The sequence below is a fragment of the Labrus bergylta genome, chromosome 4 (assembly GCF_963930695.1).
Source record: "Labrus bergylta chromosome 4, fLabBer1.1, whole genome shotgun sequence".
In the NCBI taxonomy this organism is placed as follows: Eukaryota; Metazoa; Chordata; class Actinopteri; order Labriformes; family Labridae; genus Labrus; species Labrus bergylta.
The window spans coordinates 17,908,764-17,931,687 of NC_089198.1; the positions used below are offsets into that span (position 1 = coordinate 17,908,764).

The 22,924-nt window shown below is 38.9% G+C and overlaps 1 protein-coding gene across 1 annotated transcript in view; it reads right to left on the reverse strand.

Annotated features, from left to right (window-relative positions):
* clstn2a (calsyntenin 2a) overlaps positions 1-22,924 on the reverse strand; it is a 152,204-nt gene that overhangs the window by 79,837 nt on the left and 49,443 nt on the right. Inside the window, exon 2 of the mRNA XM_020644452.3 lies at positions 5,600-5,722. Coding sequence (XP_020500108.2) covers positions 5,600-5,722 — 123 coding nt within the window. The remainder of the gene's footprint in view (positions 1-5,599; positions 5,723-22,924) is intronic.

Sequence of the window (22,924 nt, forward strand, 5' to 3'; positions counted from 1 at the left end):
CCGGTCAATTTCAAAATAAAACACAATATACGGAGTCGCAATCGTATTTTTCATCACTTTATCAACATTACGTCAAATCAGACACCGAATTAACAACAAAGCATCCTTAGAAAGACATGTTGTTTGCATGTTTTTCTCTTTGTTACCGCGGGATCTTACGTCCCAGAAACGGATCCAGTGTGAATGGGCACGAGCCGTCCGACGGAGCAAAACCGTGGCGTTGACGGACCGCGGCGCGCACGGAGTATGTGTGAATTGGGGGTAAGACCCTCAAACTATCCTGTAAGTGTTTCATCATGATTTCTACTAATATGTGCATGTCTAATTTTAGGCAATAGGGGGGCCTGGACTCCAGGTGGGGAACCAATGTCTTAAAGTAAAGACATACAATTAACTCCCAGTGCTTTGGCAAATGACCTGTGAATTTTGAAGCTGTAGTCAAACGCTAACCCATCAGAGCAGTTAATAACACTAAAAGCCCCTGGAATCCTGACTTGAAATATCACAAATCTGTATGTATCAAAATGTAATGCATCATTAAGCATCTACAAAAATATGAGTGAAAATAAACATACCATTAGAAAACTTTGTTCAAAAACAGCTTAGATCACTTCTCAGTACTGTGTGGCCGTGGCAGCTCCCGTTTTAATCGACATACGTCAATCAAATTTTGCTCCCTTTCATTGGGTACTGCAAGCATCCGACTAGCTGCTCAAAGCATCCTGGGATACCTAGCCATGCTTACGGAGCTACCAGCACCCCCTTTTTAAAATATTTTCTCCCGTGTTATGTCAAAATCATCCACTAAAAGAAAACGCTGATGTACATAAAATAAAGGTCGTGCAGTGTGACTTCCTGATCTGTTAGCTTTCAGTGGACAGAGGGAGGCATATTCATTGTTACATTATCAAAGTAAACATGAAAAATACACCTTTAACTTCACGCTAAGAAATTTGAGTCTGGTTCAACTTTTTTAGAACATGAATCTTTCACATACCTTATTTGAAAGAATGGTGGAGCTGCTTTTTCACACCCTCATACACCTCTTTAGACATCAATGGGTGACATCGGTGGGACTACATCCATGTTTTATACAGTCTATAGGATGCTTATCAAAGTGTTACTGGACTGATGGTAGATCTAAACATAATACATTCACTGTAGAAAGATTACTAATGAATTATAAGTACATAAGTTGAATGATACTTCTGAAGCTGATGATGAGCTACAAAGTAAGAAAGTGTGGAAGTAACTGTTAGAATGATACGCTAAAAAAGTTCAAGAAAACTGTTTTGTAATAAATGCAGGGAAATATAGTTCACAAAGACAACTTCAGACACACACAAGTACACACACACAAAACCTTAACCATCCAACCGGAGTAATCGAACACGTTTTTTAGGGGTACGTGCTCATGCTGACCCTACTACCGTCTTCATTGTCCACCAGTCTCCTCTGTTTTTCTCTCAGCTCTCCATTTTCTTCTTTTCTCTACCTCAAAAACTATTTATGTTCCCTTAGCCTGTGTGAGTTCTGCAGAGGCAACAATGCATCGCATGGCACATTGTTCTGGTACTGTGATGAATGGGGAGAATCCGTGCCTGTTGACTGTGGCCTTGAGATAAAGAATAAGCAAATGAAACTCCCTTCCTGCCTCGTAGCACCCAAGAGTCCACCACCACCATTCCTCATGCTCATTTGATTAAGAACGCTCGATCAGCACGTATACTCCGCGGCCCACATATACACCTTCGCTTCGAGGGAGGTGTCGGAGGATAGAGGATGCCATCATGTCATGGAGTTATAACAATTTATCTCCAGGATGCCTGTCTCAGCATATAATATTGAAGTTAGCCCCACTGTGGGTAGTTTACATCCAAGTGAAATGTGGGACCACAGGAGAGAAAAGAGAAAAATGAAGGATGAAAAGGTGAGGTTTAACAAGAAGAAAAGATGAGCTGGTGTATGTGGATATAATGCCATTAGGGAATAAAGATTGTGTTTGTCAAGCTTATAAACATAGGACACTTTCATGTCATTTGAGGAAGCCAACTGAATCTGCTCTACCACTGTGACTACCATTGTACACAGTCAACTCCTCTTTGGAGTCAAAGACAAAATATACATTGTGTAAAACTTACTATAACATTTGCAATTGTAAATAAATATGTCAGTATGCATTACAAATTTGAGAAGAAAACACTGAATTCACTGTAGGCTTTCTGATCCTATGTTCTACAGTTATACTAGGAAAATGGCAAAAGGCCTTATCTACTTTACTGTGTTTCTGCAAGAATTAACACAAAACATTAACACTCTTTAACTTGTAAATATTAAAAAACTAAGTGGAACTTTTTGATGGGATTTTTAGAGAGAGAGAAAATTATCTTTCTCAGTTACATATGTTGTAATTTACCACTGAACGCTGGTGTAATTGGAATATCCTATCTCTATTTGTTTTTGTCTTTTTAAGTGAAGTCATAAAAGGATCGACGATAGCCTTAGCGTTTATGTTGGGCGCCTTATGTAGAGGGGCTTTAATCCTCGTCGCAGCGGCTGTGGGATTGAATCCAACTTCGGCTCTTCTGTGTGCACGTCCTCCCAACAATCAGCTGTCCTATCTAATAAAGGCAAAAAGGCCCCAAAAATAACTTTGAAAATAAAAAATAAACACTGAATGTTCCAGGGGGCAAAATAAAAAGATTGTTACAGTTGTATTAATTTATAGCAAAAAAACCCATCTCAACCAAAGCCAATTTGAATTTTTAAATTTAAAAAACAATTTTGAATATGTGAGAAACACATGGTCTCAAAAAGTGATCGCAGTTGTTTGTGTTTTGTCCGTTACAGTTGTTTCTGTATGAAGAGGGGAAGAGCCATTGTAAAGCGCAAGTAATACTACCTTCAAGCAAGAGTTTAGCTTGTTGAATAGGCTCAGCTCCTGTAGTAAAGACAGCATAGAGGCATCCAGAGGAGAAGAAATAGTGATGGATGGCTTGATGGAAGAAGAGTACGAGATAGGAGAAAACAGGCAGATACTTAACAATCCTGCTTTCTGTTCCCACACTGTAATTAATGTGGAGCCAGGAGGATGGCCTGCTCCTTTCTGCAGTAAAACAAAACCAGGATTGATGAGAGCCTCTGTGGTGCATAACAGACCGTCTGTATATGGGCTTGCTGGGAGCAAAGTGTCAAGATCAAGACGAAGACAAAGGATTGAAAAAGAAGAGGTGAGGAGCTCAATGGAGAAAGGAATGACGGATTAAAATTAGGATTTGAGGGAAAAGTTAGAAAAGGACAGGGAGGGTATGTGAGAGCTGAACTAGTAGACAAATGCAAAGGGAGATAAACTGGGTCGGAGCTGCTCTTTTGATGGCCATTTTTTCAGTCTCCTTGGTAGCGATTGTGTGGGTTTCATTCATTAGGCTGCATGCAATGAAAAAAAAACAGAGAGAAATATCACCAGTCAGCAGCCAGCATGGCCCTGCTTCTTTTGTCTCAGGCGATATTTCACCCGGCTCGACCTTCTCAAGTCAACAAAACAAGCGTTAATCACGGAGGAAAACAATCAAATTCATTTCCATTCGTAACTGGGAAATGAATGCAAATGTCTGTGAATTGTGCTGTGTACTGTACTGTACTAACTGGAGAGCAAAAAGGTCTGTAAAATATCGTCAAGACATCTACTTCATTCTTATTTAAAAACATTATTGTAGTTTCTCTAAAATGTTCTGTAAGGTTCCTTTATTCTTCTTTCATGCTTTTGCTGACTAAACGTTAACCTCAAGTTTTTCAAAAGGTAATTCAATCTTCCCTGCAGTAAATCTACATGTAGGTTGTGTTGAAGAGCTGTGTATATGTACCGGGACATGCTGTTAAAAGCCATGTAAGAAAAAGCAGAAGGTAAAAGCTTTAACATTGATCCGGGCTGTATAGTGCTCCTCAAGGTCAGCTACAGCATACTGTACATACCTATTATTAACAGAAGAGCTCACATGGAACTGAGCTAAAACACAATGCTGAAGCTATGCCATTACCACACACACACACACACACACACACACACACACACACACACACACACACACACACACACACACAAACATAGAAAAAGGGGAAAGAGATGAAGAAAAATAGCTGAGTATCATTTTTTCACGGTTGTCAGCGCTGGGATTAATAGGAGCCATTTCTCTATAATGAGCTGTTAAGCGTTAGCTGCCAAAAAGCCTCTTCGTTTGCCTTTGAGTCTCAGAATATTTTGTCCAATTAAAGCAGCTCTCTGTCGCTCTGCTTCCTGTGACTGTCAGCGCTGCTTCACCTGTGTGACGACTGTCTGATTCCAGCTCTTGTTAGACAACATAATCAGCAGATGAAACAGTCATCTGGAGACATCGCGTGTGGATATATGCTACTTTAATTGTTACATATGCACCTGCTCTGTGACAACCATAAAAACATTTTCAGTCAGCACTGGGTAATGGAAACTGTTAAATACTGCGTGGTTATGATGCTCACACATAATTCAAGAAAAAAATGAAAGGAGCAAATGTTGTTGTGGAGCTGTCTTTTATATATTGTTCAAGGAATCTTACAGTTTAAGGCTGCAGAATCCTGATCTCATGCAGGGGACTCTCGGACACTAAAACTTACTGAATGTGGAGCATCTTCAAATCTAATACTAAAGGAGACCTCTATATGTAAAGTCCCCAGATTTTTCTGTGTATGACAGTCTACAGTATAATACTACACATGCATTACAAATTTAAAAATAATAATACACATGTCACCTCCCAGGCTTCCCGTACATGTGTAAAGATTTATGAAATAAAAGTGTGCTTTGGATTTGTTTTATCTGAAAAATACAGAACGATTAGAAGATTAGGACAAAGTAGGATTAGGATTTACGGTAGAAAATTCACAATGTCACTGCGAAGAGCTCTGATACTCTTTATAACAGTAATCTTTCGTCTTCGGGTTAAATGGGATAATAAGCTGCACATAAAAGGATGACACATGGCTGTTATTAGAAGGAGAAGTGAATAGATTCCTGTACAGAGGAGTGGAGAACATGAATCTGAAACTTAAAACCTTAAAGATGACAAGATTAGGAAAATGAATGCATTTTTAGAAACTGCAGGAGACTTGAATCTGTCACCTGTCTGTCCTCTATTGATTTTAAACCCTTACTTTTACTGTACAGAAAAAAACAAGTCTTCCTGTAGGGTTTAAAACGTTGTTCTTATTACAAAAACAAGAGGAAAGTACTGTTTAATAAAAGAGGAGAAAAGCATTTGTTTAACACTGCTAAGGGTGATAAATGGAATTCAGTCTCCATGACAAACAGCGAGCACAGAGAACTGTTGGATCATCTGTTTCTGTCTGCTGGTGTGAAGTTGCCACAGTTGCCTGCAAACAGCTCTTAAGCATCCTCACATAGGCACGTGTGTGTGTGTGTGTGTGTGTGTGTGTGTGTGTGTGTGTGTGTGTGTGTGTGTACTGAATGTGTATCTAACTCTCTAAACGTGTGTTGATCCTGGAGTGTAGGACAGATTTTTATTTTTTTTTTGTCTTTGTGAGTGTGTGCGTTTGTTTTTCCTACCAGCATAGGGAACTGGGGCGTCCTTGTCCAGAGCTACAAGCGGCGGGTCCAGCAGCACTGTGTCCATGTTCTCTGTGATCACACCGTGGTAAGACGCCTCAATCCACGGCTTGTGCTTATTCACTGTGAAAAGAAAGACAGGAAGAAAACATTGAATTAAACTGCTTTTCTGTCTAATTTTTCTTTTCACATTACACATTATGCTACCATGCTTTTGTTGCTTCAATCGTATGTTGCTGAGTCTCTTTGAAGGACTGACACAATCCAACAGAAAATAAATGTTTTGTTTTTTTACAGATGACAGGAGGACTAATGGAAATCAGGAGACAAAAAATGTGAGATAAAGTTATTGATGTTAGTTGTGTTTGAATTTAAGATTGTCTGGAATGGGAAATTAATCAAGTTTCAAATTCAACTGCGATTTTAGCTTCTCACGATCATGAGAAGAGTCAATCGAGATTAAACAATTAATGTCGTGTTGCCCTCGGTTTGCCCATAGGTTTTGTCATGTGTGGTAAATGTTTCAAAGTGTTGGTATATTTTGGCCTTCATCACCACCACTACCTGGCCTGTGGAGTGTCCAGTTGGCTCTTGACCAACAGACTGAACCAGGGCTTTTCTGGAAAGCTGTAGACTTCTTATACCTTGATGGGAAAACAACAGGGCAGCTGAGATTTTAACAAAAGTAAGAGAGGAAATTCTTGTGTCAAACCATGTTCTGGGATATAATTATCCATGTTTTTGGACTCTAATTTTGCATTGACATAAAAGTTTCATGAAGTTTTTTAAATTATAATTATGAGCTGTAATCTCAGTTGACACAAAATCCAACTCTTGCTCCCATAACTTTTTCTATAGTGCACTCTTGTTTCTTTTTTTCCTACAATCTATGCAAGTGTTCTACAAAGTTAGAAACAACCAATCTGATTGAAACTAAGCAGGATGAGCGGGAGATTAACAAAGATCAACACCACATAGAAACAGACACTGTAAATTACATTTCTTACTACTTCCTCATGGCAGCACCTCAAAATTAGATAAAGAACGCCTCCCATCCACACAAACACACACATAGACACGCGCACACAAATACACACACTCACACATTCTCATTTCCCTGGTGGACAAGTGTCACTCTTTGCAGCGAGCTCGGATGTCGACTTGACCTTTCAATCCACTGAAGAGGAAAGCTTTGTCTCATGCCAATGAGCAGATGACATGTCCAGCTGGCAGTGATTTAAAATGCATCAAACTGTTCCTAAAACCTTCTCACAGCTTTTCATCTGTTTGGACAAATTTCACTGCTTTTGTCCTACTATTCCATTTTCTCCCCCTGCGTGTCGCCATGCTGAGTTTACAGACCAGGGTCAGAGTCAAATAAAAAGAGAACGTGTGTTATGCCTGTGTAACGGGAACATGTCGGATTAAAGCAAGGGAAAATAATGAACATTAATTTAGCAACTTCTTTTAAGGTTGAAAATTGGTTTCATGTATTCTCTATTTACAAAATACCTTACATGAGTGTATTATAGCAGTTTTGAAGATGAAATATAATTAACTAGACAATACATATCATGCAGCCTCATTACTTCTCATTTACACTTGCTTTCCACTCCTTCAATTGAGAGACTGACGACTAGTGATCCGTCTAGATGGGACTGTGGCCCTGCTGGGACCAAAGTAGAGAGTGGATTATAGGGAGCGAAAGAGAGCCACAAGGGAGGACATTATTCATACTTGGAGTCTCATCTCATGCTTGTGCAGGAGACAGAAGGCACTGCAGCAAACAGCAGGACTCTGCTCTGCTGGAAAGTACAGAGACATGGTCTGTTTTCAAGTGGTAAAGCATCTTTACCCCGGGAATATTTGACTTGAAATGGTTGAAAATCAGTGCATTAAAGCACAGTAACACACACTGGTTTATTGTGTATTGTAGGTGCAGCCTCGGGCTTTGTACTCACTTTCTTGGATTTGCCTTTCTGTTGCACTCAAAAGCACCAAGACATGAACTGAATCAATCTTTCAAAGAGACTCTTCAAAAGCAGCACCATATTAGACTGAGACACTAATGTTATGTGACCATAAAACAGGTTGTAAAAAAATGAGAGTCATAGAAGTGAGTCTTCATTTCTCTGTGCCTGCACTTGCAAATGTAAATACATATTAATCCATCATGCTCTTACAGCATTTCATTTACATTTAAAAGATGTCTTCACTAAGTCTAACAGCAGCCCACAGCTAGAGCACTTTACTCATGGATGGCAGGTTCAATTTCTGGCTTAAGGTCTTACATTTATCCCAAACAAATTGGGTGTTGGAGGCAGCAGAGCTGTGCTTCTTTAGAGGAAGTTTAATAGAAGAGCTGTTTTGTAGATAGAGCACACATCAGACCATGGAAATGGGCTATTTCCAAAATGGCTTTCATGACATGTAGTACTGTAAAGCCATTAGCAATGCCTTCAAGGTATTCATCACTGACATACTTGAAACATACTGATCTAAAAGAATAAAAGAAAAACACTTGAGAAGAGCTTGCATTTACTAAGAAAAAATGTAGCCTATAGCAGACTGTCCTGCAAGAAAATATATTCCACAACAGTTCAGGATTTATCTTAACTAAAGATCATCTCGGAAACTGAAACAAGAGACACTAAATCGAATCCATGCCACTCTATGGGGCTAAAATTAGGCAATGTTGCTTTGAGCACAATGCTAATGTCATTATGCTAATATGCTGATGTTAAGCAGAAATACTCAAAACTTGCAACATGGGATTAAACAAAAAGTACAGCCAGGGCAGATTAGCATTCGAAACAAATTGCTTGGGACAAAATGTCTAAAAAAAAATGCATTAGATAGTTGATGAGAAATCTTAAGCCAAAATGGAAACATTTCTTAAATTATTGGATGTCCAATACAATTACTTGCCCACCTACTTAGTTGATGGTGATCTGTTTGAAGGGTAAAGTGAAAACCTTTATCTGCTTTTGGTGCTGCAGAAAAAATCCATGGACACCAACATTTTTAGTAATCATCGTCTGGGGACCATTAGTGTCCATCCATGATAAACTTCAGTTTTGAGCCATCATGCTGGTTCAGGTAATTAAAAACATTGTTGCTGCACACGGTCCTTCCTTCAATACGTTCATAAGTGTTATGGAGTGCAATATGCGTGGCATCTCAGGCCATTTCCTGAGGAGCATCTGCAGCCATTATTACAACATTAGAGCATCAGACTGCACATTATGGAGGACTAATTCACTTAGTAGAAGAAATGTGGATAGAATATAGCACTGGATGAGATCTGATATGACAGTTATATGAAAACAGGCATCCAGGAACAAGAACGTGCTTTCCTGCAAATAACATTACAGCGGGGGGATTGACAACTTGTCCATCCTGGTATTGAACTCAAGATATCTGTTTGTGTTTTCTCCGGGGACTCAGGCTCATGAAAACATATTACTGTGGGGACAGAGCTGCTTGATAATCTATATCTAATTTGGGTCCAAGCTCATAGTCTATGAGTCACTGCAGCACTGTGTTATGCATTTATCAATTATGTCATAATAATGTCATGTCAAATCAATCTCTGTTTAGCCTTTATTTGATAACAATGACTTAAAGAAGAAAAGAGCAAACCCTCCATAGGCTACAGTAAGGCAAGAACGAAAAAAAAAAAAAAAAAACTTTTACAAGCTATAACTGACTGTGAAAGTCTACCTGTGTCATCAAAACACCCGAACCAGCACACTGCCTGATAAGAACTAGACATTAAACATCAGTTTATCATACTGGATTAAATACTGTAACCAGCATAGAAAGACCTGTGAAAAGTAGAAAAAACCTCTTCGGCCTTCATGCAAATAACATGAGGCACTTGACTTTCTATACAGAATTTAGAGGTTTTCCCAAGCAGAGTAAATAAATAAAAATCCTTCACCAGGATTACATGAAATGAGAGAGGAGGGTGGAATATGTGTCCTTAAGATAATAAATGCAAGATGACTCAATAATAAGGAAACATTGATGCTAGTAAATGGTAAGGGAGCAAGATAAGCAGGAGCACCTCTAACTGCTCTGATAAAGTGATCAGTTATTAAACTGAGATACAATACGATACGATGCGATACACTCTATTGTCCCCATGGGGAAATTAGTCTTGGACTCAAAGTTGCCAAACATTCAGCTGCTTCCACTAGAATCAATGAATAAAAATCACATCCACATGTTAAGAGAAAGGCACATACCAATGCAAAACAACAGAACATGATGAAAATATATGAAGGTAGGGGATTGGAAGCCAGTTACAGGTGGATAAGGGTTGGGTTGATGTGCTGCCAGGGCTTGGTGCTGGTGAGGACCCTGGCAGCTGAGTTTTGTCTCGGAGCCTGTCCAAGGGTTTGCTGGGTACCCCAGACAAAAACGCCATTGCAATAGTCAAGACAAGAGGTCAAAGGGCGTGAGTAAAGGTTCCTGCCACGGAGTCAGGCAGTGATGGCCAGAATCAGGAAATAATTTTTAGTGAAAGAAAGCAGATTTGGTGACAGATTTAATGTGGGAGTAGAATGAGAGGGTGGTGTCTAAAATGATGCCAAGGTTGCGGACCTAGGAGGATAGGTACATGGAGCACCTTTCTAATTCCAAAAGGAGATCTCCAACCTGCTGTAGCCAAACCTTGGGGGCCACATGAGCTCAGTTTTATAACGGGCATCACAAAATTAAAGAGTATCTTTCATCCTTGGTGTTTCTCTAATGAGGCATATAAAATAACTCATCTATTTCCTGACATGTCTCTTCCAGTGATGTGTCCTTGTGGGGAAGTGTTTATGATGCTGATAAATTAACATTAATAGCAGATTCAAAGCCATTCAGCTCAGTCAGGAGGTGATAATAGCTTCCGTGGCAAAAAGTGAATAACAGTGGATAACCCTTCTTCGTAATTGGCGGCCACTTAATAACTAAGCCATAAAAAAAGTAAATTATGAGTAGCAGTTGTTAAACAGAAACATATGAGCAGAAAAGTCATTCTTTTTTCTGAAATTACCTAACATATATAGATCTCAGTGCTGCAGGACTGATAAGTATACAGTGACAACACCTCTATGCAGATGACATGACATCTACAGCATGAGAGTAAAAATATAGAATTATTTTTTTCCTGATCTGTCCATGTAAATGTATAACCCTCAACCAACCAATGTCCAACATAAGTCAAGTAAGACCACAACATTCACTCCATTTACATCTCCACTCCAGCCTTCCTGTCATGTACCGTCAGTCATTTCATTCCACATTCAACCACTTTCTCCATCCCTGCAGTAAAACGAAAACTAAGACATTTTCACTACCTGATCTCACATGCAAACGAACTTACTTCCAATTTATTTCTAATAAGAATGGCCAAATAACAGAAAAATTTAGTTAACATATTTTTTAATTTGCGTGAACACCCCCTCACGTTAAAAGTACAACTTGGAAGGTTTGTGAAACTTTGGTTGGCAACTTGCCAATTTATGCCAAACCATTCTGAATAATGGCAGTTCAAAGTAAATGTTGACTCCAAATGTTGACAAAGATGTGTTGCTTGCATTAGGGCTGGGCAATATAAAGTACCGGTATATAGAGTTTTTAAAAGATATTGATATATTTTAAAATGAGATAACAGAAGACGTTTCTTCAGTTCATTCACCAGTTTGCCCATTTCTTCCTTCCCTCTTTACCGCCTGCATAAAAAAAAAACACACAGCTTTATGCATTTTGTTATGCAGGAAAGGAACATTTTTGTAGTTATTTTATTTTAATCAAGGATTATTTTTTATTAAATATTGTAATGTTTATATATTTCAAAAATGGGTTTATTTTTCATGCACATCTTAGATGCAGAATTGAGGGCTGTTTGCAACATGCCATCAAGAGTGGCTATTGGGATGTGAAGACTGCTGTACTAATGTACACTGCAGGAAACCAAGCGGACCACCTCAAAGCAGCTGCAGAGCAGTGGGTATGGAAGTCTGTGTCCGACATCTTTTTTTTTAAAGGTAAGAAAAAACGCTAATAAATAATAACTGATAACTGGTTCCTATGGTATGAATATAGAAATTACTGAAAATGTCCATCCCTGGTTTAGAGAGATAAATTAAGGCTAAATAATTGTTGGTCACTGATGTGATTCAGATTTGCATGAGAGTGAATTGCATTCTGTTACTTTTCTCTCTACAAGGACTTTTCTTCTGCAGCCAAAGCCCTCTAAAACACTTGGTGGACGATTCTGATTGGTCTAAAAATGAAAACCAGAACACTTGCCCACAAATTCTGTGTTCATATACAGAATCTGTAAAAGGAGATTTCTTTCCAACAACTTAAGACGATATTTTATTTTAACAATTTAGAGCCCATTCATCAGTGGGTTTAGAGACGAGCACAAAGATACATGACATATTATATAATAACACAACATCTAAATGATTTACAGCAAAGAAGGGAGAAAACTACAGCAGCAGTAGACTGCATATCATAAACTTCAATGCCAGTGAGAACAGAGGAACAAAATCATGACATAAAGTCCATAAGTACTGTGAGCAATGAGCATCCTCTGACTTTAACAGTCTCACTGCTGAAAAATAAGCCGCTGTTAGCTAGAACAGAGTAATTAGGCATATTGACTGCTGTGTATTAGTCCTGCACTTTGAGCAGATCAAGGTTGAAGCTGATTATTCCCACTTGCTCTCTCCCAGAGACCTTCCTTCTTGTTCAGTTAGATTTGCAGGCAGTTCTGCTTGTTATTTTTTTAAGTGTTGTTTTTTTCCCTTAACTTATTAACTGAGCCATAAACTCTGATCTGCATCAACCGAGAGCTATAAAGGCCTCCCCCGAATTGTGGAGGTAATTCGTTTTACAGGAAGTATGATTTAATTTGGCTTTTGTGCACAATCTCATCAAAACATTTTCGAAGGTCGATCCCCTGTCTGAACAACAATATATGAAATATAGATGTGCTAATTGCTCTGGGAAATACGACAGCCTGCTTCCCTCTTTTTCCTGTGCGGGTGTTGACTGCATCTAAATCACTCTGTTTAACTGGCATCACATATTTTGCACATAGCAATCTATAGGCACAGAAAATAAATAACTTCAGAGTTATTTCGATATCTCTGAGCACAGACTGTGCAAATGCCTGAGTGTGTTTGCAGATTAGACTGCCTTGGCTTGAATCTATTCAGAACAAACACAAATTCTCATGGTGGGTTGAGTGCTGAAGACAAGAGATAGAAACATATAATCACAGAGAGAAGAAAAGATGTACGGCAGGAAGTTAATGGTCCGTGGTTGTGTTGTATCTCCTCGTGAGTGTGAGATGAAACACAGCAGGTTGCTAATTCTGGTGGATGTAAAGAGTCTGCTAAATCCTATGGAGAATACGGAGGGTGAGTGGGTGTAGTTGTTATAGAAAATGACAACAACTCTAAAGTGAGCCAAAACTAAGAAAAAGACATCCTTGCTCTGCTGTTCGTTTAAATATGCTATGCAGGATTACAATAACAAAGAACATTTCGTATTTTAGTCTTCCTTGCACTGTAATTAATTTCCTGCTCTGTGTGCCTTTGAATTGTCCCCCTAGGGACAAATAAAGTTTTTGGAATTGAATTGAATAGACTGAACTTGAACTTAAGGACAGAAACACAAGGCTTGGTAGATATTATAATTTTTCAAATCTCGGAACCCATTGCCTAATTGTTGACAAAGACGTAGTCTCTGAACTTGGGGGCGCCAGACTAAAAATATATAGTTAAGTCTTCATTGGATGATAGCAGAGTGTTCCAGTGTTGAATTACAGTCACTACTTTTTGCCTCTATAGATCTCCACACATTTTTTTTTCTTGTTTACAGCCAAAGCCAGCAGAGACACTTTTGGATGATACGACCCAGATCACTTCCAACACCAACAAGCTTGTCCCTCACCCAGAGATTCTGTTTTTATATAGAGGATCTGTTACGAGATTATCATCAGACCAACATGACATTTAACTGGAACAGTTACATGAGCGTGGATGTCAATTACAGCTGAAGACAAGTCTGCTCATTTGATTGATCAGAAACACCATTTTCATAAGCAGCAGTTTGCACAGAAATAATCGGTACCGTTTCACTTAAAAACCACATTTCAAATTGTTTAACTTCCTGATTATGTTTTTTTCCCCCTCTGCTTTGGCATTTCAACTCCAGAACTAAACGATACCCGGGGAGTCTCAAAATGTCAATTGTTGCCATTAGAGAGCTTGGCATTCACAGTAAGGAATTATTGAGCCTTGCTAAAAGAAACTCAGCTTGCTGCCTTCCAGAATTTCGTTCAATAATAAATCTTATTTGTTTTTCTTTCTTATATGCCACTTCTACTCATTGTGAATCATTCTCTGATTTACAGTACAAAGGGGGAGCACGTCTTGGATAACCAACAATGGCTGTGATTAGTTTTTTCATTTAAAAAAAAAAAAAGGGATTCAGAGTGCACTTAGCGCTGGCTTACTGTCAATTAGTTTCACCGAGTGGGCCGATAAAGAGCCACAACAGACAGATTTGAAAGGAGCGAAAGTGGAGGTGGAGTGGAGGGAAAAGGACAACAAGGAGAGAAAAGAGAAGAGGCAGGAGGAGGCAGGAGGTGATATCTCCATTACCAGAAAGCAGCAGGCGGCAGAGGAGAGGAGAAATGGATGATTGTGTGACTGACTGGATTGAATAAGAAACAGTTCCACTCTGTCAGCTTGGACCTCGCGTGAGGATCAGATGTCATAAAGTGTCTACCATTTGCATTCATTTCAGCTCACTTCACAGCAATCTGCTCCATGTCAAAATTACTTTGAATAAAGATTCCACACCCTGTCTGGCTGGATTGACTGATTCCTCCATCTGTTTACGTCAAGTTTTTCATCATATAGTCAGTGACACTTTTCAGCTGACCTATGCAAAGCAGAGTTTAAAGACTGTAGTAACGGAGAGAGAATTTTGACATTTTGGACAGACTTAAACTGCAAATTGAAATGCACCTGGGAAGACGCAAGTGACAATACTGTAAATTGGACATGCCAGCTCAGAATATGTTGGTAAATGAACAGTGAAATGTGAAATGCCAGCATCACTGAAATCTATTTACTGATATCTACATCGTATGTAGCAAAATCATTTCACAATGCATGAATGCACATCCACAGCTTCTGATAATATTTGTTCGCTTTTGGTGGGTGCTGTGTCAGTCACTAGTTTCAGTTTGGTTTCAGTTTTGTGGAGTACTGAATTTGTTTTGTGAATAAAAAAGATATATAATCACTACACATCAGCAAGGACAGTCCACTTCCTTTTCTAACTGTCAGTATCAAGTTTTCATTTAAAAGCTACACTGTTAAAAGGGGAATGTCCAGAGTTAAGAAAATAAAATGCAAACAGTGCATGTTTGCTGGAACTACTGATGACTCATGTATTCACTTTTAGATAGTTTTATTACACTCTTTGTATATACACATTTTAACCATTTGTTGACTTAACCCATTTTAGCATACGAGTGAATCGTTTTCCTGGGGTCATCCTTTGTATTTCTAATAACACTTCAATAACAGAAAATACACTGATACCCATCTACACCATTTACATACTCACATAAAATGTTACATGTCACAAGCACTATGACTAAAAACAACCAACACTGACTCAGCCCCACCGTATACATTGGATAGTGTTTATAATAACCTAATCCCTCAAATAACTTAGAAAATAAACCAAAGCTCATCCACTCAATCAAAAATTAAGAAGGGGGGATTACACTTAACACCCATGTGGTATCTCCAAGGACGGGAAAACAAACAAACAAGAAATAACAAGGTGAAGTGTTCACACTAGTCCTTGAGTAAAGGAATCAATTTAGTAAAATATTTGGTATTTTTTATTTTATTTTTAAAAAGTTTAGTGAACTATTACTAAACTATTAATTCAGGTAGTAATAATGTATTACACTGCTTACATATTGGAAACAGAAAACAACCTCCTAATTATGTCAGAGTTATAGGTTATTATTAAGTATTTCTTAATACTTAAGGAATTATATTGTATTAAAAATGATGCAGCCAGCTTTTTTTAAATAAACCAAGTTTAGATCTCACAAAGCATCAATGAATTCACTTGGCTCTTTTTGTCATCTTGTACTGTAAAACTCTCTCTGGATGGGAATGGGTTCCAATAACTGGTTCCGGTTTGAGTCCAGGTCCTAGATGGCCAAAAACAGAGATCTCGGTTTGAACCTTTTATTTCAAATTTTATTTTTTTTTTATTAGAAAAGACCAGTGCACAACCGTTTATGATAGCTAGGCGTGGCAGCACTGATCATTTTCTTTCATTAAAAACAAATATCACAGGCAGCACTTTACACATTAACTTATACTCTCAAAGTCTCTGCTCAGAGATAGAACAGGTTTGATACAGCAACATCCACAGTATCACTAAACAACCGGATTGGTGTTGTTTTTCTCTCAAATGTGTGTCGTTTAAAAGAAAGTCAGGCCACACCTAAAATTTCAGTTTTTCTGATACAAAAAGCATCAAATGTGATTTTTCCATTTCAGGCTTTAGTTGACGTTCATTTGCTTCCAGTCGAAGCTGTTAATCAAATGCTCATGACAAATCTTTGAGTTCAAAGGTGGGGTAGGTAGCATTGTTTGTGTGTAAACACAACATTCAAAATGGGCCCCTTCTCCTGGGCTCATCGCCCCAGAAGTGCACACTCACTGCAGGACATAATGTGTACGTTATTGCTTCAAGATACCGCGGGTAAAAAACCTAACACAAGGTCATCCGCTACGCTTGTCGTTTCGCCTCCACCCTTCTTTACCACTACGTCCACATCTGTCATATTCACTGGTTTAAAATTACGTCCAATTGCTGAATTGTATCCGCTCTTAAAATCCCCTGCCGTTGTCATTGGCTGGGGGAAACACATAAGCTCCTTGCCCTGATACTGCACGTCCCGTGTCAACCAAAACAAGACAAAACATCAAAATCACAGGCAGAGGACGGGCTCTCTGCAAACACAGTCACCACCACACGTGTTTGGAGGCCCATTAGTGATGATTGAGCGGCATTACTTCTGTATAAGTCTTTATTTTAGTTTTTAGGAAAACGCTTCTGACTCTACCTTTAAGATATTTATTACTGAAGTTAGCTGCACATGCTAAACTAAACCTACTGAGATCAATTTGTATTTTGAAAGAATTCAGATCTGCCAGGTGACTTGAACTGGATTTGATTAAAAGGTAAGTAGCCCCAGAGCTCCTCCAGGCTGATTTCTTAGTTTAGCTACCTATGTCCTTTATTTCTGTCAATGGTCTTTTGCAAGTCTTTCTGCACTGCCAGTTAAGTCTGACATTCACGACAGCACGCTAGCTGAGAGGCATATCACTCGATCTCCTCCAGTCATGGCAGTTGTACTCTGGCAGACAGGTGTGTGGTTGCTGCTCTTCTTATCCTCATTTGGTGCTGACTCACATCTCGCTTGTGTCGGCTCCAAGTCTAACTCTCTCTAACTTTTTCCACCGTCTGTCTTAGATCATATATCTGTCACTGTCTGCAGCAGCAAATCTGCCATCTAAACCCACTTAACCGTGTCTTTCTTCCCTTCTCTCTACCTGTCAGTGATATCAGGTTAACATGTGTTGTTGTCAGCCTGTCAATTTGTGGGATTTTTTTTCCTGGATTCCCGGTGAAGGCTTAAATATCAAATGTCACTTGAACGAGTGAGCTGGAAAGACTCAGTACGGTCGAGGGAGAAGATTTTTATTTGAAACTCATTATATTTACAAAAAAGACAGAGGGGTTGTGGGTTAACAGATGAGAATTATCAAGCAACCAGGACATCTTTTTTTTTTTACTTTATGAACTACAGCCGCCCTCACCATGTTTCCTCCAGCCCCTCTGTTAAGTTTTCTCATCACAATGTCTAATGTCAAAAAAATGTGCTGTTTTCAATAATAGACTGAAGGGAGCCCGACTTCTCTCTTAAGCTGCAAGATGTCTGATTCAATTAAAGCAAAAAGTCTGATCCAACAGTGGGCCAACAAGAAAGAGTAGGAAATTACTTCCACAATGGAGTCCTCTAGAGAAGCAAGTAGCCCATCAGAACAACATAGTAAGGTCTGATAAAGACTCTTCTGTTACTTTAGAGCAGAAGATACACCTTCCCTTAAAAGAGGTGTATTTTCTTGTATAAGCAATAAACTGCACAGGAAGATACTCTCATTTAATACATTTAAAATGTGCTGTTCTCATGAAAGGTAAAATCTCTTGAGTAAATATTATTATTTCTTCAGAAGTGCTGACTGTCCTCAATAAACCTTGAAACAAACTTACTGTCATAAACTGAAATAATATGCTGTCACAGGTCAGGTGGGTGCAGTTATCCATATATGAGAAATAGTTGTATCCACAACGTGCCTTTCCTTGTTCTTTTATGTAGGAGGTATGACATTCTGGACAACATTGTTGATATCAGTCTCAATGTGTAAGAAGTGGACTTAAGCCCTATTCGCACGGGACTAGTATTACCTGGGGACCTCTAGTAATTTGTAATAAATTCGGAGGTTGTCTGTGATCTTAATCCCGTGCGATCTGTCATGTCCGTATATCCGTACCATATTTCGCCAAACACAGAGGTTATGTGATAATATTAGTCCCGTGCGAATCGGCAACTCATGATTTGGGGTAGTTTTAGTTTTTGTTGTGTTCTCCGCACCTTTTTTCTGCCTTTTTCCCCGGTCGAGAATTATGCAGGCTGCGTTGGCAATTTTATAAATGAAAGTTTTGATAGTATTTTGGGTGCAAATTCAGGAGGCTCATCTAGCTACACAGCATGGGGACCCATTCGCAGAAAGAGCAAGCTCAAATCCATCAGTAGAGAGAAATCTCCAAAGATGATAAGATGCATTACATGCATGGAACATTTTTTCTATCTTTTACGCATAGGTTACTCAGAGCCTTGAGTTATATGAGTATGTCTGTCTGTGAATGGCTCAGTGCGAGTGAGGAAAGAGAGAGAACGAGGGGAGTGTGTGTTTGGCAGGTGTGTGCAAGAGGCACGTTACTGATACTGAAAAAATTGTCAGCATCTGAAGTGTATGTACAGTTCGAGCTCTGTGTGCGTAATAAACGGCCCGACACCTCAAGTTACAAGCCGGACTCTCTGTGTCTGTTTACAACTTGCAGCACCCCAGTTAAAGTGAGGGCTACAACTTCGGCCCTGGAGCAGACCAATCAGTCTCCCCTGTGCGCTCTGACCACGGTCGGAACGGCGAAGCAGGAAAGGTTAACACATCATATCTGGGGGATAATGTCAGTAAATACGTGTTAAAACACAGACTTCGCTTATCCCGTGCGAATGCGCCGCACGAAACACAGACGTGGTGGGGTAATTTCTAAATCACGAGGTCCCCAGGTAATACTAGTCCCGTGCGAATAGGGCTTTAGACTGCTCAGATGGGAAGCAAATGCAGAGTTGCCTTAACCTGCAGTCAGCAGGGCCCTGCAAAAAACGTCTGCTGAAACTAAAAGAGAAAACAATGCTACTTCATAGCGTATTTATTACCTTATATAATATTTCACTAAAGGGTTCATGGCCTCAGTGCCATTTAGAAATAGGATGACATTTCAGTATTTTAAGATGTAATTTTTTATACTTTTTGCAGACTTTCACACACTTACATCCCCCCCCCCCCTCCCCTCTTTTTTTAATGGGTCATTTTCACTTTAGTCTGGAGATAAACATTGTTGGTACATGACCAGTGTGGAGTCTTTAAGACGATGATGATGATCTCACTATTGGAAAACAATTTTCTTTATCTGTTAATAAATATTTCAGAGTTTCCACTCTCTGTCTCCATATGTCCGCCTCTTTCTTTTCTATCAGTTCATTTGATGTGTATTTGTGATTCTTCAGTCAGACTCACACATGCTCTCACACACAAAGCCTGGGGCCACATCCAAACCACCCTGGTAGATGGACCAAAGATGATGGACTATTGACTGATAGGGTTCAAATAGTCCATGTAACTCTTGGTGGTTATCCAGTCATTTCAGCAACAGCCCAGGGTGTTTGTTTTTGTGAGAGTGTGTGTATTAGGATTTTTGTGTTTGTTGTTTTTGCCGAGGTATGATGGAATTCCCAGGAGCCCCTGAGGGTGACTGGGAGGATTTCTGGCAGGTAAAGATAAACTGGACCAACAGTCATCAGCTAGCAGGTGGAAGGCTTTATAGGAACAACATGTTAAAGAGAACAAAATGATTACCTGTATAAAAGTTGTCAATACTTCATGATTCATGTGGCATGAGATGTGTCATTCATTTATGTGTGTTTATAGGTTATTAAAGTGAGTGTGCAGTGTGTATGTTTCAGTATAGAAGTGGCCAAATGGGAGTGATGTGAAAGGGAGACAAAGAAGGAAAGATACAGAAAAATTACCAACGCAGCCACCGACATCACACTGAGGATGGGGAGCTCAAAAAGCTGTATGTTGTCGTAGTTCTGTGTCTTAAAGGAAGAATGTTCGATTTTTCACACTTAAATGTAGCAGAGATCAAGTATATCCTCTTAACAATGAGTGTAACATCATCTTTACATGGACGGATCGGCTGGCCAGCTCATCCCCTCGTGTATAAAAGTTGTTTAAGTGAGGGACTAGAGAAAAGAAGAACTGTACTCATACTGTACTCACTGCTTAATTGAACGTCACGTAAGCGTTTTTAGATCGTGTAAATTTACATGCAGTGTGAAGATACGAGCTAAATAAAGAACTCTAGCATTAGCATGCTAATACAACAATGCAGCGTGAGTTGTTATGGTTTCATGCTGCTGCACAAGGGCGACATCTGCTGGATCAAAAAGTCACATATTCTTCCTTTAAGGTTGTAACTAAGATAATTTTATACAGTACATCAGAATAATTTACAATTACCTAATTTGAAAGCTAAAAGTCAATGGATATTGGGCAATACTTCTAGTTACAAAAAGTTTACTATCAGACAAATACTGATGTTAGCCTGCTGCCACTTCTAGTTTCTTTCCTTATATCAGTGTAGCTTTGAGAGTGTTATAAGCAACGTTTGGAGTAACACACCACTTCAATTTACTGTCGCTATAGTGAATCTACTAAATTTTCAAATTCAGTAACGCTGTTACAACTACAAAAATGTAAAAGCACTCGTTACTTTTTGTGAAATAGACGACAACTACATGAGATAAAGATGAATTGGCACCGTTTTGGTAGGCAAGGTTACGCTAACGTCAGCACAGTAGCATCCTAGGAGAAAGAATGTTGCGCACAGTAAACGAACACACAGGCTGATGATGATTCAGGTGTGAGCTCTCTGTCTTGGAAGTACTGACATTATTTTTCCCTGCTTGAGTTCAGGGAGGAAAACCTTTGTCCACCGCCAAGAATAGTCATTCTAATCACACAAAGCACCTAGCTCGATAATGTGTCTATAGTAACTATGAAAGAGTTAGAAAAATAGATGCACTGACAAAATAATGTATTGTGAAACAATATTTTGGATTATCTGTTAGCAACCATCTAACTACAGCTTACATTAGCTTTCAACAACAGCCTTTTCTATTGTATCGTAAAACAAATAAAAAAAAACTCTGGCTTCAAGCTGCTTTCCAGTTAACAAAAATATAAGCTAACAATCGACTGAATGCTAACATAAGACGTCTTCTGACTGTAGCTACTAGGTTCTCAAAAATGTTGGTAAATCATAAAATATTTCCATTTGTTCCTTTGTATTTTCATTTTTTATTATCTTTCTTAGTTCTTATAAAAATATTAAACTTTTAAATTATAATTTGATTATATATATTATACACTTATACAACTTAAATCCTGGAACACAGCAGTATGACATGAAACAGCATTTGGCTCCCTACACTGAGTGTCATGTCAGAGGGAAATGTCATGGTCAACAAAAGGAAAGGTGAAAGTATAAGATTTGAAAATGGGGGAGAATATTCAGGGTTAGCTATAGACAAGAAGGTAGAGCAGTGATCCCTCATTATTTTAGATTGTATATAGAATAATTGGTTAAATCAATTCAAAATGAAGAAACAGACATAATGAATTATACAATAGCTAAACATCAGACATCTTTTAAACTGTTATTCACATCCTGCAGCTGATCCTGTTATCATTTATTGTCAAGTGGCTGCAAGGAATACAAAGAAAAAGAAGAATGATGAAAAGACCCGGCATAGCAACAGGCTTTAGCTGCTAGTGTCATGGCGATAGGAGACACTCATGTTCTGCTCTATCTGAAGTAGACATTCTGATACGTCTAATCCATACTACAGCGTGCTGCTCTTCTGCCGCTATTTCCCCTACCCTTAAGTACCTAGGCAGATAAGAGCAGCACCATTAGGTCCTTTCCTGCAACAGAGGATGTCCCACACTCAAACAGAAGAGAATACCAACAGACTAATAGTGCACTTAGCTATGTCTGTAGTAAAAGTGCAATGTGTGTGAGATATGCATGCACCATTTTTTAGTGCCTCTCTGTAGGTTTGGCCCTTGACTAGTGGATAATCTTGTTTACAGAAGCATTCATTAATTCCAAAAATAATGAGAGCTTTACACGGTAATACTCAGACACATTGCACACAAATGTGTTGGTAAATTCCAGCTTTTTCTTAATGTGAATTGATATCCTGAAAATGTAGGCGAATTTAAAGAAAGGGTAACGATTACAGCTGTTACATACCTATTTTATGTTCCCGTTATCTCAGTTATTTATAGCTTCCCGGTGCAGAACCTATTGTTGGATCCCACAAATCACTGTAAGCCAAAGGAAGCGCTTTCATAGATTCCAGGATGTTTTGTTTCAGTGCCAGTATTTCATCTTCTATCACAATGTCTTCTGGTTAAGCCATGTGCAGTGAGGAAGTTCCCCACACAGCTAAGAATTCTTTCTCCAGGGCATTACATTTGAGTCTTGGACCTCTCATACACAAGTGTTAGGCAGTTATTCCACATAAACGATAGGGGCACAAATTCCTTTACATATCCTGTTCTTTTTAATAAAAACCCTTTTTTCAGCTCTTTGTAATATTTTATTTCCTTCAACTACATTAGCCAAGAAAAACCATGAGATATGATGACAAAGGCTTGTGGAGAATGATCAAAACAACTCATAAATATAAAAAAATTAACTAGATCACACAACTTTAATACCCAATATTTATCAATTTGATATAAATTCCCTGAGAAACCGGCACCCACGCTGGCCCGGGTGTGTGCAGAC